Raw genomic sequence first — 17689 nt, 5'->3', positions numbered from 1 at the left:
ATAGTCAGGTGCTCTATCTGGCGCCGGTATTCGAACCAGTCTGACCGTCACATAATGCCCCAACGTTGGCGCCAAATATAACAGAGACACTTATTGCCTCTGCCGGAGTTTGAACCCAGGTCCTCTGGCACACCAGTCCAGCACTCTACCGATCGAGCTGAAGGGTTAACCCGCTCGCCAGAGCTAGTAGGAATGCCATATACCTGACTCTACCACAAGTCGTAGTACATAAAATTTGTAAAAATTGTGTTATTTTAACGATATATTAAAGAGTAGTCAACTAACTGACTTGAAAATTCACAGGGTTTGTCCTTTTACCATGCCAAATAAGTGTACGAAGTTTGATAAGTATCCCTGCAAGAGTTTTCTTTTCAACTTGTTTCCAATCTGAACACACGCACAGCAGCGATGCTATATCCCCTTCGCACAAAAGTTACGCGAGGGGATAATAACAAACATTCAAACACACATTAAGCTATTAACTCTATTAACTCACCGTAACGTTTTTCTGTCACGCTACTTTCGCTCTGGGTGATTGATAACTTTAACTCAAAAATTTCGATTGATAACTCGTATACAAAGTTGATTATGACATTGATTTAATGAAATAATAATTTGTAATAGTATTAATGGTTTGGAAAGGCACATGCATTTTTTATTTGTTATTTTACAGAAGTGTGCAATCTATGATAAACATTTTTAGTTTTGAACGAATTTTGTCATAATGTATGCCCCCCTCCTTTACAATGGTTACCTGTACATATAGCAGATTGTATGTATAATTCTATGTTACTTGTACGTATAGCAGATTGTATGTATAATTCTATGTTACCTGTAGATATAGCAGGTTGTATATATAATTCTAGATTACCTGTACGTAAAGCAGGTTGTATATATAATTCTAACTTACCTGTACCTGTGGAAGCTGGGAGAGGGCTACTACTCCATAGGATCTCCGTAATGGTGCAAGTGCGGGAGTGATTCACTCCCGCAACGATTTCGTCTCAAATCGTTAATAAATGACAATAACATTTGCATTTCTTACCTGAACTCGAACGTTGTAGATGTCTATGGCATAAATTAATCCAAAAATATCAAGTATAGTCCATATATCGGTTATTTTTCGTGTATGTCAACAACGAAAGTTGAATTTGTCCGCCATGTTTACTGACCTTGACCGGTTTTATTTTGGGACAGCCAATGAGAAGTCAGGAGCGAATCTTGAACTGAATATAGGTTTATTATAATTAACGCGGTAAATATGAAATTTCCATTATATACAATTTCTTTAAATGATGTTTTAGTGATATAACGAGGTAAGATCGATTATTTTCACTGACATTCACATTATCAAGCCCATCAAAACTCCAAGTGTACACAGGCAAAAGTGGCTCACATGAATCTCATATGAAATTCGCATGAAGTTCATGTGAATTCTTCGCATGAGAAAGAGACGAAAAGTAACACGCATGAATTTCATGCAAAAACTTCATGCGATTTTGACATAATTTTCATGCGAATATCATATGATTAAAATTTCGCACAATATTCATGCGAAAATTATACCTCATGTTTCATGCATAAAACATGCGAATATCATGCAAATATCATGCAATTTTCATGCAAAATACTATGCAGCTTAATTTAATAATCTTGAAATCTTTATCTCTCTTTATCTAAATTTGAGAATATAAGCTGTTATATTTTGAAAAGAAAACTGAAGTCCTAATTAATTTGCTTCATACAGAATTAACGTTAACAGAAAACAATGACAGTAATCTTTTTAGGAAAATCTTCTTTATTTAGATGAGAACAAAATTCAAATTTCTTCTTCCACTTCTTGAAAAGGCTTGTTAGTTCATCAATCTACAAGAAAATATACATAATGCAGTGTTCATGAAATTTTCCTATTGCTGAATGGCATACCGGTATCTATTTTGAATGTGAATTATTAATATTGGAAGATAAAAACAAAATTCATTGATATATGACATGCAGTTGGTAACATGATAAATGCTCGTTAAATCAGATTTGATCAAATACAATAAATTTCTGTTTTCTACGTGTCTCAATGTTAAACTTTGAACCGCAACTGAAGCCCCAGTTTAGGTCTGAGGGTCATGATTTTTATAATTTAGAATCTTCACTATATAAGCAAGCTATTGTGTGAATTTTGTCATTTTAGGTGCAGTTGTTCTTGAGAGGAAGATTTTAAAGACAGGCACGTAGCATCGTTTTTGAAAGTGGGGAGGCCAGACTCATCCAAAAAATCTTGACAAGCAAAAAAAAAGGGAAATTTTCAGTTTTCCAAAAATCTTCAAAATCCTAATCCGTAGGGGGTGGGCTGGCGTACTATAAATTTCAATTTCACTCCTCATTTCCTTATATTCATATCAATTTTTTTCATACTCCCAAAAAAGTGGGGGAGCCAACTCCATGATAATTCCATTTTTTTTAAAAATTGTTCCTGCGAGAAAAAGTGGGGGGGGGGGGGGGCAGGCCCCCCCTGATGCTATGTGCCTGAAAGACACACACCCTATACTCACTGTTTCTCAATTATCTCCCTTTGAAAAAGGGCTGCACCCTTCATTTTCATAATTTAAAATTCCCTTACCATAAGAATGCTTTTTATTAAGTTTGGTTAAATTTTGCCCAGTGGTTTTAGAGAAAAAGTCAAAAATGTAAAAAGTTTACAGACAGACGGACGGACGCCGGACAACAGGTGATCAGTAAAGCTCCCTCAAACCTTTTGTTCAGGTGAGCTAAAAAAAACTATAGTAGAAAAACAGTGTTTATAATACTGCTCAAGGATGAACCAAGCTGCCATATTAATAAATGGTTTAATTGACCCTGGGTACTTGGAAATCATTATTTCTAATTTATTGTCGAGTAAAAAAACATATCATTGTGAATACAAAAGGACATTGTTACACTCAACTTGACATGGTTCACCTCAATAAATAATGTTCTAGTTCTTGTACCTAAAGTTACAGTATTGTCTGAATACGTTGAACTGTTAACAATGGTGAACTCTGTCTGATTAATCCGTGTCCTCATTTTGTACCATGTATTACAGTACTGCCTGACTGTGAAAAAAGACAAACAATATAGACATGTCACTTTATGTTTATTGACTTTTATCTACAGCTCGCTACATTTCCCCAAACATCATTTGTATACAAGTATTATGTTTTTCATGGTACGAGTAAACACAAAAAAATAAAAATAATACTATATATACGTTATAAATGTATTTCATCACTTTCATTGTATGGGTAAACACAAAAAAAATAATCACGCTTAAACTTACGTACAATATTTCTCCAAAGAAAATGACATTAACTTGAGTTGTCATATCTATCTGGTCAACAGAGATACAGAGTGTGAGAAATGTGCTTACACACCATTAACAAACACATAGGATTAACAACATGCTAATTACAAATTCAGGTCATCATGACTTACTTTCACATTGATATATACATGAGTAAATGACTCCTGGTATGATTAATGGTACATCATTTCTAAAACACAAGTTTGTTTGTTTTTTTAAATAGACATGTTCTAAAATAGTTTCACCATAAACTACCATAATTCTAATTGGGTCATTGTGACCTACCTTTTGAGGACAACAAGCAATATATGATGCACCAATTGTTACACAGGCACAGCTCAAACTTAATGAATTAAACTAACATCAACTATTAATATATTGAAATTAAAACTACATAACATTGTATAAAAAACCATCTAAAACTTATCAAATTCTTATCAAAAGCTTATCAGATCACTTCTTTCCAAATGATCACGATATATTGTAAAAATACATTAATTGATATTCAATCCTACCAATAAAACTGTCAGGGATAAACACCATCAAATTCATTTCTCATTCTCAAGGGGAATAACTCTTTTTCATCCTGACTGAAAAATACAAATTTTGAGTTATTCCCCTTTGAAAATAATGTTTAGTACACCATACAAGATTTCTTGTATAAAAATCAAAATTAAAAAAAAAAATTAGTGACACATTGGCTACAATTCTGATGGACATCTCTGTCCTAGCACCGAATGATACCAGAAATTTCAAAAGCTTAGATATATAAAACATATTACATACTGACAAAATTTACACTTACCGTAATGTCGCGTGTATAACACGCACTTTTTTTCAGCCAAAATTTGATCAAAAGTGGGGGGTGCGTGTTATACATAGGACCAAAATACCCCATTTTTTCAAGCCGTGATTCTTGATACCACGGGAGTAGTGACTGCCGATATATGGCGTATTATGCAACTTGTATGAGTGTATACTATATTTACTGCATCAGAAATACCTTATTCTTAATTTTTTTCCCCATGTATTGAAATATTTATCCTCTCTTAACACTATTTCTTGCATCAAACAAGTTTAAATATCGCCACCTGTTGACTCGGCGCGTGGTCAATGTTTGTTTAACAATTTCCGGTGTCAGAAGCATGCACCTCTCTGGTGTCGGACTTCACAGGGTGTTTTCAAGTGCATGTAGATAAGCAATCATTCTGATTTTATTAAACTTAATTACTTTGTGTCCCGTTATGCAGTTAAACGTTATTGCTTTACATAGACACTGCTAAAATTACATCGATCATTTGTACGACTTGATAATGACGATATACGACATACGAACGTTTCTTCACAATGTTTATTTAAACAACAATCATAGGGTTTGACTATAATTAATCAAATAAATAATTTCTAGTTTATGTCTGCAAACATTATTACTTTTAAGCACTAAGCTCGGTTGCCGTTCTTCTCTACGTATGATGATCTTCTACTTCTCCGATGTTGTAAGAAACTCTTTACGAAGTGTCAAATGATATTTGATACCGCCCATGTAAATCGTACCGTCCTTTTTAATTAAAAGTGTAAGAACTTTGACTCTAATATCGCTTAGGCCATGTTCCGATCACGAAATTACAGTAATTACGCTTGGGTTAAAAAATCATCATTAAACATCGATAGTTATTTGGGAAAATGGCGGCCGTCGATTTTCATCGTCTGTGCTCTGTTCCGATCTCAAAATTAAAGAAATTGCGCATGGATTATAAAATTAACATGAAACATCGATAGTTTGGGGGAAAATGGCGGCCGTTGATTTTACCATTTTTTGGGTGCGTGTTATACATAGGACCTGCTGTTTTTTCGCCATTTTTTGGTTAACTTTGGGGGGGCGTATTATACACGAGTGCGTATTATACACGAGACATTACGGTAGATAAAATTGATAAAAAAAACGTATAACAAATTACAGTAGAGTTCACGTACACAAAAAAAAAAACCCCGATTCCATTGATGATGCCTTATTCATAAAGAGATAAGGTACACAGAGCACAGAGTCTATTGATGACGCATTTCACCTATACAGATACAAAGTCTATTGATGACGCGTTATTTTTGTGCAAATTTCACGTACACAGAACGCAGAGACCAGCAACAGTGTCCATTGATGACGCGTTATTTTTGTTCACCTACACAGATACAGAGTCCATTCATGAAACGTTGTTTATGTAGAGTTCACGCACAGAACACAAAGTCCGTTGATGACCGGTAATTATTTGGCTTCTGTAACTCCATTGGAATTATGGGTAATCCGGGCAGGTTTTCTTTTATCTCCCCCTGAAGGCGTTTAAAAAGCAGCTTGTCTGCAAGAAACAAAAATAATTAATTTATAATTGTATTAAATGATTAATACCAAATACTTGGACAAGAAGGAAAGAAAAAGTAAGCAAGCTCAAATACCCCATGTTCTCCCATTACTTGACAACGCTACACATCATGAATGGCAGAGTATGCATTAAGGTGGCATTCTACACCGCTTTCCGATGACGCAGTACGCAAAAAAGTACATCTGGAAGCATGTAATTCTGGTACTGGCTGATTTCAACTGAGGCAAAAGGTATGGGGACCGCTCTTTTGAAAAATTTGTTAAATGAATAGATTAAATCAAAATTTTGATAAAATTCATTCTTTACATGTAAGGTGGTATGGGACACCTTTATGTTGTGTCGTATTATTTATCGAAATAAACAATAAATCAAGTGTAATTTTATAAATAGTTTCTTTCCCATCATTGTTACCTTACAGCGCAGTGCAGTGGGTTAGAGCGCTCACTACGGACCTGTAAGTCACGAGTTCCAGTCGGGTTTGAAAATTTATTACTTTCCCAAAATTTTCTAAGACGTATTTTTTGGTTAAATATTGTGAAAGAAAATTCTAAACCAATGAAAGTATTTCAGTAGTAATGTACTTTAATCCACATTATTATTGACATATGTTCCATACCACCTTAGTTAAAGGGATGGGAGGGTGGTTTTGAATTTCTCTCAGGTTTGGATACATAAATCCTATAAGTTAATTTTCCCCTTTATTTATTTGACATAGTGTTGCATTAAAGCGATTATATTTGCTTATATAGACCTATAATGAAATATGTAGTATTTATCATTCTAACACAATATTTAGGAAATTTTCTTCAACTAAGAAATTGAAAAGTACCCAAGGTGTTTCGGCCTTAGGACTTAGGAACGATAACTCTTACCTGAGGAACCTCATACCAAATACAATTTTTATTTTTTCTGGTCAATTTTTTCTTTGATACGTCGATCAATAGAAAAATTGTGATCTTCATTTCTTATCATTTAATAAAACATTTTCAAATAAAAAAATGTGATGTGTCATTGATCAAAAATGTAAATAATGTAAATGAAGCGGCGCGTATGAATACAAAACAACAACAGCAACAATATTCAAAATGGATGCACCTTCAGCTGATGCAGAGCTATTGAGCTGAATTTAATGGATTAAACACAAATAGTGAGTTAAAATCTGAACCGGCTGAATTGAAAACGAAAGGAAAATACATGCGATAGCTTGTGATATTATTCACTGTGCAGAAAAACTCGTAATAAAACTAGTTTTCATGTGAGATCGCTGGAATATGCAACTGGACATAACCATCCAAGGAAAGGCGATCGTGGATGAAAATAGCTGATATGTCGACAAAGAATAGTATGTATAAGCGACTTTTGTAAACGTTGTGGTAACTAGATAGCCAGTGATGTACTTAAATGGTATATCAGCCGTTTGGAATGCGTAGAAGGAGTTGATGCATCACTCATAGCTTTTCTTTACGACGCTTATTCTGATGACCGATCATGTACGTGTGTAAATTTAAAAATTATCGTTACCAAATTTGAACAGCAGTGTTACCGTGAAAGTTTATAGGCCTATATGTTCGTTATAATATTCCTGGAAAAGGAACAGCCAGCCTCGCTGTAAATGTTGATTGATCTCAAGCAGACGAAATCGTGAGAAGACGCTTAATTTTCTATTTCGTGAATCAAATAATGTGTTTTGTTTATTTTTGAAGGTTAAACTTTCAATTTTTTATATTCACAAGGTTGCATTTTGTTTGCTGACAATAAAACAGACACAACTTTACATTTTCTTGACAGTGTTTACTTTGGAAATTCCCATTCTATAAATAGTGTTAGATCAGAACAGTTGAGAAAAGTAGATCCGGTGTAATGAAGTATAATGACCCCCGTAGAATAATGACCCCCCGGTCATTATTCTACGTAGAAAAATGACCCCTTTGCCTGAAGAATAAGTGTCATTTTCATAAAAATGAGCACACTCCACATGAAGAAAAGTGACCCCTGTAGAATAATGACCCCCTTGTAGATTAAAGTTTTTCAGTATTTTTTCTTATTATTTGTGAAATAGTCTTTACACTATTGTAATTTTTACTGCTGCAGTTTTACAGAAAGTAACAGAAATTATAATTCATATTCAAATAAACTTAAAGTGAAAAAAGGGGTATATCTTAGAAAATAAAAATCCTTCCATTATAACAAGATATTGACGTATTGCATCGGGGTATGGTTGTCATCTTAACAATTACATTTATCTATGGTGTTCCGATAGGGCCACTTCGACCTTAGGGCAAAGATGCGAAGTTGCAAATGCGATAGTGCGAAGGCGAAAGAGCAAAAGAGCGAAGATGTGACGACGAAGCGCGAAGATGTGATGCCTTAAGTGCGAAGGTGCAAAGGCGAAGGATACTTCTATCGCTCCTTCCCAACTTTGCCCTCTGGCCTTCGCATCTTCGCAATTTCGCCTTCGTCTTTTTTTATTGCATTCAGCAAGTCTCGGTCGATTACATAGAATTTAATACAGGCACCGTACTCGCCAAGGTTTTCCGATTAATCCATGCTATTATTGGTACGCATGCGCTAGGCCATCGCGCTTAACATATATGTTAACCAGTGCTGGCTATGCCTAATCATTATCTACTCCACACACAATTTAATGTCCGCCATAATGTGTACATATGCACTTCCAGACTCTTGTGACTTACCAGCCGTCTCTTTACCGTGGACCAAACACAGTAACAATGTAATTTCATTATGCTACACTCCTTGCTCATGCATGGATCTAGAGGGGGATAAGGCCCCCCCCCCCCCCCCCGAAAATTCAATATTAATAATTTCACACAGTAAAAGGGGAGAGGGAGTCCGGATCCCATCCCCCTGGATAATTTTATTTGATTAATTTTATAAAAATAAAATTTCCAAAATATGCCTCGGAACCCTATAAACGATGGAGAGCTCCGCAATTATAATACATAGGTAATCACAGATTACAAAGCTCACTGAGACGAGGCATCACCTTTATGAGGCATCATCTTTATGAGACCACCTTTCTCATATTATATGAAAACCATCCTTTATGATCTTGGATATTCATGGATTCTGTTTGGAAACAATATCGTATATCATCTGTTAAAAAAGTGTATGATAATCATATGTTCATATGGTAATCAATACAATGATATACAATTAAAATTGCATCCTATCACAGTATATACCATATAATATCATAAAATACAGTAAAAAATGTGAGATATGATATTGTAACGTATGATATGACATTGTATTGTGTTATACATTATTGTATTTGATCAAACAATACAATATCATAAAACATAATACAATATTGTATTATATGAAACAATATTAAACTGCAATAATACATCATAACATTGAAACATATGATATTATATAGTGTAATTAAGCATTGAATCATTATTGTTTGAAAGATGTGGTCTCATAACTGCAACAATGAGTGCAAACAAATTTTCATAACGCGATAGCGCGCGTTATACAATTTGTATGCACACACCGTTGCAGTTATGAGACCACATCTTTCAAAAAATAATAATTCGATGCTTATATTTACGTTTTTTAAACATGTATTTCCTTCCCGCAAATTTTTTTTAAAAAGGCTCTGTCTTATTCAACAAGTAATGCAAAATTAACAGAATGGCCACTGGGACAGCCACAATATGCTGACAAAAATAATGCGCAGCGTTTTAAATTCTAATAACACATTTTTTATTTTTCTTTCTGTAATTTAACTCTTTTCCCCTTAGAGGTGTCTATCCTTTAACCCTTAATGACGCGTTTTGACGACCCTGGCCATATCCTTAATGACGACTTTTGACGCACCCTATATACAGCTCTTAATTAGACCCCTCAACACCTGTTGTTTATTATAAACATTGACCGGTATACACCTGGCCATGTATACGGATGGTTGTTCACTCATTCTAAATAAAGATATCACGTGATTTACCTGTGTATGGTGGCGTGATGCATTACTACTATAAACAAAGATGGCGGACTACGATGCGGATACGATATTTTATAATATCACAATATCATAGGGATCATGTTACATCATGTTACATCATTTAACAACTACATCTATCTATTAAGCTGGTTTGAGTGAGGTAGGAGATTTCTTTAGCATCCTTGATAATGGAGATCAGGCTCTGCATCTGAAGCAACCTCTGCGTTTCATTTATAATATAGTTAAATCAACTATGCAAGCTATCTATCTAGCTATAAAACATGAGACCTGTTCAAAAAAACTAAACCTCATCAAGAATCATAAACCTATGGCTCTGATTCAGCATTCAAGCCTGTCAGGTGCATCAGTATCAAAAGACTATATCAATGCAAGATTGGTGAAGTTAGGACCAGTAATAATACGATATCGTCATCAGAGGGCACCTGTTTCAAAAACTTTAACCAGCTCTTAAAATCTTACCCTCCTCCAGCATCTGAAACCTGTGGCTCAGATTCAGTATTTAAGCCTGTCAGGTGCATCACTATAATAAGACGCACCATCCATACAAGTTTAATGAAGTTAGGACCAGTAGTAACTAAGATATTATCATTAAAGGGCACCTGCAACAAAAACTTTAACCAGCTGCAAAAACCTTAACCTCCTCCAGCATCCGAAACCTATAGCTCAGATTCAGCACTCAAGCCTGTCTGGTGCATCAGTATCATAAGACACACCATCCATGGAAGTCTGGTGAAGTACAGACCAGCAGTAACTTAGATATTGCTATTTAAGGCACCTGCAACAAAAACTTTAACCTGCTCCAAAAACCTTAACCTCCTCCAGCATCTGAAAGTTAGGAACCAGATTCAGTAGGTCCAGATGCATCCTCCATGTAACTTTGGTGAAGAGAGGACAAGTAATAGCTTAGATACAGGAGCTGCAACTAAAACTTTAACCAGCTTCGGAAGCCGACGCCAGGGGTATAGCATATGCTCCCATTGACTTCGTCTCAGTGAGCTAAAAAGGCGATATCGCGAAGATTCGAAGGCGAGAGTGCGAAGTTGCAAAGGCAAGAAGCGGTAATTGTATCTTCGCCTTCGCAACTTAGCACTTTCGTCTTCGCATCTTCGCGCTTCGCCGTCGCATCTTCTATATTCTCCATATTGTTCATGGATTATACTTGCATTGAGGATTTCCGCAATACAAACTGCTCGGTATACAAGTGCAGAATTAACACCCAGAATTAATGATGAAACCAAAATTATAAAAGGTTTACTCCACTGTTAGGCATTATAACCAAGCTGAAGTTAGAGCCATTACGCCAGTAGAGGTTAACGGCCAATTAGGAAAATCGTCAAAGTACTGAGAGTACTCGTACAGAAAATATATTTTACTTTATCCTCGGCATACTTAAGTAAGTTTAGTTAATATCAAGATGATCAATGCATCAATAGTATGTATGAGCATTGGTAACATTGGATACAATAAAGATCGTGTGATCAAAATCAAGCGGGATATAAACCCCTAACATAGGTCCTTCCTAACCTCTTATCAACGCTTTTATAAACAATCTTTTCTTATAATAATCGATCAGTGTTTATTATCTATTAAGATTTACTATAGTCAGGTTCTCTTCACAAATTTGCTCTAAAAGAATAAAGTCTATCCATGATCACAAATACAACATTACAACAAATGTTTAGAATATTGATGTTCATGTATTACGTAGAAGAAAACAAATCTAACGCAGAATGCTTTTTTTTAAAATCACTTTCCCCAAGAAATGTAAATAAGAAGTATTCGTATTCCTACGTTACCTGCCCCCTTAGTCTTTTTCCATAAAGATATATACATGTATCATTCTTCGATTGACAATTCATTCACCAATAATTATTGCTTATATTATTACAACAATTATTCTTTCATGATTATTGTTCGTTAATTATCACACAATATCCTCATTGTGTATGAATTTTTCTTTATATGCGTCATTCCCCGCCATTTGTCGACGAGAGAAGTAACGTAACTGTTAACAATCAATTTGTGGCAATGTTAGAGTGTTTTGCGTGTGCTTGCTACGGATAGGAAAAACTTTATACAGCGATTTATTTACAAGATCGGTGTTTATAACTTCAAAATCAGTTGAACAGAGTGAAAAATAAAGTAATTTCAAAGTCATATCTTGGAAACGGGGTAACCAATTTCTATTCATGTTTACGGGGGGGGGGGGTCATTTCTTTAAGGGGGTCATTTTTCTTCATGTTTAACATGAAGAAAAATAACCCCTGGGTCTTTTTTCTTCAGAAAAATCCAATTATTCTTCAGCTAGGGGGGTCATTATTCTACGTAGAAAAATGACCCCCGGTCATTATTCTACGGGGGTCATTATACTTCATTACACCGGCAGGTATCAAAGAAATTTTTCGACCAATCAGAAGCGCCAATATCTCATCAAATGAATAAATATTAAATGATATATTAAAAAATTTGCAATAATAGAAATTTTAAATGTAATGAAACTGTTATATTTTTTTCTTGTTTGTCTGAGGAGATATCCATCATATGACAAAAAAAATTATTTCAATTTGTTAATACATGTAGTTATCTTTTTTAAAATTCATTTAATAAAACCACGAAAAAACATTAAAAAATTCTTTAAAAATACCTATAGTATCACCATCATCAATTTAATAGTTGATTAGTATATGTTTTGTGGTCTTCTATTAAAAATTGGAATTAACTGTGGGTGTATAGCATGTATAGAGCAACCTTAAATATGAAAAAACAAAAGGCCCATGGGCCACATAACTCACCTATGGAACATAAAGTTTGACAAAAATCAGCTTAATGGAGTTATAATACAAACTATCTGGACAATGTAATATAATGTACATGTAGATCCTGAATAAATAAAAATCCATTTTTCCACCTGGATATTATGTTAATTATGATTAGTTCCTTTTCTAAGAGGTTGATTTTATATTCATATCATATGTTGAGCAATGCAGTTCCCCAAAAGATCCTAAAAATTCTACTCTATAAATATACTCATATGTACAAATTTGACACCCCCCCCCAATCGTGGCCCCACCCTACCCTCGGGGGTCATGATTTTCACAAATTTGAATCTACACTACCTGAGGGTGCTTTAGAAGCATGGGCGTCGGAACCGGGGGGGCTAGGGAGGGGGGAGGGGCTAAGCAAGGCACAAAGCAACAAAGGGGGTTTACCCCCCCCCCTTTTTCTCTCCGGAAATGTAACTGTTCCTAAATTTACCTTGAAAGATTGAGAAGTTGGAGTAATAGGCATACTAGCCCCCCTAGAGAGAGAGAGAGAGAGAGAGAGAGAGAGAGAGAGAGAGAGAGAGAGAGAGAGAGAGAGGGGGGGGGGGCACAGCAGTGTTCAGAAGGAAGTTCAATAGATCAACAGTCTCATAAAAGGATGTCCTTATGAAAACCAGAATAATTATTCCATTGAAATCTAAATTGTTTCACGTAAGCACTGTTAACTTTTTCGTTTACTTAGTAAATGCGTTAAAACTACAACTATAACATTAAAGAAAAGTCATAATCATGCAATATTTGAAAAGTTACTTAGGTCTACTTGTGCACTTTCTCCACCCACGGATCAATATGTGTACCTGTCACATGAAAAAGAGCTAGCTATGTAAACAAGCATTCTAAGAGTATTGCATAAGCAATACACGTCCCCTACCGGTTTGTGGAAATAGTGAAAAGATTTGCTCTATAAATCCCTATATAAAAGTTTGACTCCCCCCCCCCCCGGCCCCACCTTACCCCCGGGGTCATGACTTTCACAAATTTGAATTTACACTTCCCGAGGACGCTTCCACAAAAGTTTCAGCTTTCCAGCCTGATTGCATTCTGAGAAGGTTTTTTAAAGATATGCTCTTTATATTCCTATGTAAAAGTTTGACCCCCCATTGTGGCCCCACCCTACCCCCGGGAGTCATGATTTTCATAACTTTGAATCTACACTATCTGAAGATGCTTTCACATAAGTTCCACCTATCCTGGCCTAATGGTTCTTGTTGAGAAGATTTTTGAAAAATTTCTAAAACATTTTCAATGACTCCTAATTATCTCCCCTTGAAAAGTGGCACGTTCCTTAATTTTCAGAACTCTGAATCTTCTTTGCCTAAGGGTGCTTTGTGCCAAGTTTGGTTGAAATTGACCCAGTAGTTCTGGGGGAGATGTTGAAAATGTGAAAAGTTGACGGACAGAGGACAGACAAACAAACAGACAGATGACAGACAAATTGTGATCAGGAAGGCTCACTTGAGCTTTCAGCTCAGTTAGCTAAAAATAATACTGGGTATTACTAGCAAAACATCATCAGATCAAAACTTTCTACAATTATGCACATATCTAATCACTTGTCTTAAACAAAAACAACAAACTAAATTCTAAAGGTTCAAAATTTCAAGACAAAACATTGAAATTAAAATTTCCTAGAAACATGCAAATTAACACATTGTGCCTTAACTACCTACAAAGTTTTATGAAATTCAATTCAGCTGTTTGAGAAGAGTCACGCTTACAAAAAATTCATTGCTAAATTCAACATATGACCAATATTCTTAGTTCAATGGGGCTAAAATTCCCAGAAAGATAAATGAATTGGAACTCTCCAATAATTAGCACATCTACATGTTGTGTCCTAAATACCTTACAAGTTTCATTAAATTCTGTGCAGCTGTTTAATATATAAGTTTTGCTTAAAATCCAGGACTGACTGACACAGATTGAAATCATTATTCTCTAATAATTCCATTACATGGGGTATAATAATGGCACAATTAGCAAAACAAGATACATTTTCAAATTGATTAAGATCTGACATTTACAATTTTTAATGGTTCAGTTATTATAGATTTTCATGTGGGTATCTCTTATAATATTCCAAATTCAGAAAATGAAACTTGTATAACATGATGTTTCTCACTTAGCAACAGACAGCCATGTTTGGATGATCACAAAGTGTGAAATAAACAGGAGTCAGTATTACAGTCCATGTGAATTATACACAGCTCAATTTCAGCTGCAGATGTTGAACAAAGTGACAAACAACATGTGTGGTTTTGAGAGCAGACTAGATTTGTACAGAAACATTTACAACCTGTCAATATCCCAGCTATCTCCATTATACGGCTGGTGTTGAGCTGGACATGGCGTCCTCATCAGGACGGGGTGTGTGTTCATCTACAACATGTCATTAATTAGCTGTTAATTAATTAATTACATACATTATATGTAATTATAGAGCTACATCTACAAATTTAAACTTTAACCTGATTACCATGATACTTGCTTTATTATTTGTCTAATTAATTAAATTAGGTCAATTAACATGTAACAAAACAACTGATTACAAATACATGCGTCAGTGAGTTTTACTTTCGTTTAGTTGATGAGTTGTGTTGTGATGAGCTGTCCTGTATCTGATGTCTCCATCAGGACGGGGTCTGTGTTCATCTACAAGTCATTAATTAGCTGTTAATTAATTAAATACATACAGTATATGTAATGATAGAGCTACATCTACACATTAAATCTTTAACCGGATTACCATGACACTTGCTTTAATATTTATCTAAATAATTAAATTAAGTCAATTTACACATCACAAAATAACCGATTACAAATACATGTGTCACTCTATATATTTCATAATTAAATACAGCAACCTGCTATTTCTATTCACTAAATACAATGACATGTAACTGTACATTTAATTAATAAAATAATGTATCTAATTTCTGTTTATTTTAGATAAACACTGACTCCCAATGACTGGTAGATACAGCTAACCCTGTAACAATGAGTTGTTTATATTGACGAACAATCACACAGATAAACATGTCTTACATGTATCTTATTGACTGATAATTAACACGGACTGTGTGTCTTAGTTATCTATATCTAATTAATGTGAATGATAATGACTCAGACTTACCTGTCAGAGCGTCCTGTCTGGTGATATACCTGTAGACACACACCTTGTTGTTGTACCATGATCCGACCCAGACACGGTGAGTGTTGACATCATAACTCAGGCTCCATGGTTCACCCATCTCTTGTGATTTTGTCAGTAGATGTGACAGGAACTGACCGTCCTTATTTATCATCTGTACTGTGTGGGTTATAAGATCACACACCAGGATGTGTGACAGCGCGTCAGTACAGATTCCACTTGGCTGTAGTCCTGATCCTGATGGACGTCCTGTGTAGGAGAAACGATGTCTTCCTCCACGCTCTGTCACCACTACAGCACCAGACATAGGGGTTATAGAGTCAGACACCACGACATCCCCATTGTTGTTCTCTGTTATATAGTAAGGTACACTATACAGTCCCCGTCCTGTGCTGTCTTGCTGTATGGTCTGTGTGAGTTGTCCACTCTGGTTGTACCGGGTTACCTTGCCTGTCTCTGTATCATAGTTATACATCCCGACCAGTAGATCCCCAGCGGACGGGGACCAGTACACACACCGTGGCCACCATGTAGAGTCTGTTCTCTCTATAAATGTGGTGGTTGTTTTCATATCCTTTGACAGTTTGTTGATGTTATAATTCCTATCTATATAAATCAGTTCACTCTCACTGTTCACTGTGTGTAATCCAGATAAATCACTCAATGAATCCTCCACACGATGTAGAGGGACACCTGTTGTGTCTGTCAACATGAGATTGTCCCAACCACTGACCCAGACCCGGTCTGGTGTCACACAGGAAATGTGTATACAACCATTAACACCTGTCAGTGTGAGAGATTGATGGAGCTCAGCACCAGACGTCAGTTTCAGCAGACACTGGTTTCCTACGCGTCGGTTTCCTCTCTCTGTGATTTGGATTGCACTCAGTGACTCCATCACATCCTCCTTGTTGAGTGACTCAGTCATGGAGAGCTGGCTGGTGTGGAGTGTAAGATGTATCTGGGGGAGGGCTGTCTTTGTGAAGGAGAGGAATTGTAGCGCACTGAATGTGAATGCTGGCTGTACATATCTGTGTTCATATCTCCTTAGTCTGACAATATGTCTGATCATTTTTATCTTTTGTTTTTTACATCTGTGTTTGAAATCAAAGTAACAAAACACATTGTTCAATAGATCATATACCACATAGTCAATGAGATCCTTCAGTTTCTGGGCATTTGTTAACATCTCTGATTGAAGGGGGGAGAATTCTGTGTGACAGGTTTTGACATCAGCTTTGATTTCTGTCAGGAGAACAGGTCTGTAAAAGAGAGCCTCACTTCTGATGGTGTGAATGGTTCCTCTGTGTTGTTGTCGCTTTGTTTTATAGGCTGTTTGTATATCCAGTATTACGTGCTGTCCTTGGCCATAAAGAAATCGGTGCAATTGGTCCTCGGAACAAGAATCACACACAGGAACTTGACAAGGTTCACAGTACTTTGTATAAACATGGCTAGGATGTCTCACACAGATCTCTTGTGTTTGGATGTAGTTGATTTTATCACGGTGTGACACAACATCATGGTCTATTGTTTGGAGATCTTTTACATGGTTCTCTTTACACTGGGGACACAGATCACATGGACACGATACACAATGGTACGCTGTGTCCCCCGGACACTTAGAACACAGATGTACTCGGTATGAGGAGCTTGCTGTGATGTATTGGGAGCTTGCTGGGTCCATGATGTGGGCGGTCTGGGTCATAACCTGTTCAATGAAAATAAAGAGTTTTAAGATTATTATTGTTTGTATAAACATTCAATGTCAAATTTTAACAGAAATATATTTGGGTTTTTTAAAGATTAATATATTTTCTCTACTTGGATAATTGACGGTCAATTATTCTGGTTCTGATTATAGAGACACTCAACCAGTAGAAAAATACAACATAAGATTGCTGAGAGAGAAAGAGGTGCTCTTTCTCTCTCTCTCTCTCTCTCTCTCTCTCTCTCTCTCTCTCTCTCTCTCTCTCTTTATCCCTACATTTCTTTATCTCTGTTTCTCTCTCTTGGATG

At 35.8% G+C, this 17689-nt stretch overlaps 1 protein-coding gene across 7 annotated transcripts in view; it reads right to left on the bottom strand.

Moving 5' to 3' along the window:
- Window positions 1-4426: 4426 nt before the first annotated feature.
- LOC136272921 (tripartite motif-containing protein 2-like) overlaps window positions 4427-17689 on the bottom strand; it is a 29916-nt gene continuing 16653 nt past the window's right edge. For 3 of the 7 annotated variants that reach the window (XM_066076065.1, XM_066076059.1, XM_066076063.1), the window contains 4 exons: window positions 15653-17381; window positions 15094-15171; window positions 14816-14898; window positions 5691-5953 (listed from right to left, as the gene is read on the bottom strand). In XM_066076065.1, the coding sequence (XP_065932137.1) occupies window positions 14840-14898; window positions 15094-15171; window positions 15653-17378 (1863 nt within the window). In that variant the 5' untranslated portion in view covers window positions 17379-17381 and the 3' untranslated portion in view covers window positions 5691-5953; window positions 14816-14839. The other 4 variants (XR_010710984.1, XM_066076066.1, XM_066076081.1 and 1 more) reach the window with 4 other exon arrangements.

Source organism: Magallana gigas, chromosome 1 (genome assembly GCF_963853765.1).
Source record: "Magallana gigas chromosome 1, xbMagGiga1.1, whole genome shotgun sequence".
NCBI classification, from domain to species: domain Eukaryota; kingdom Metazoa; phylum Mollusca; class Bivalvia; order Ostreida; family Ostreidae; genus Magallana; species Magallana gigas.
The sequence above is the reverse complement of the archived record's forward strand: the minus strand, read 5'-3'. Positions and strand labels throughout refer to the sequence as shown.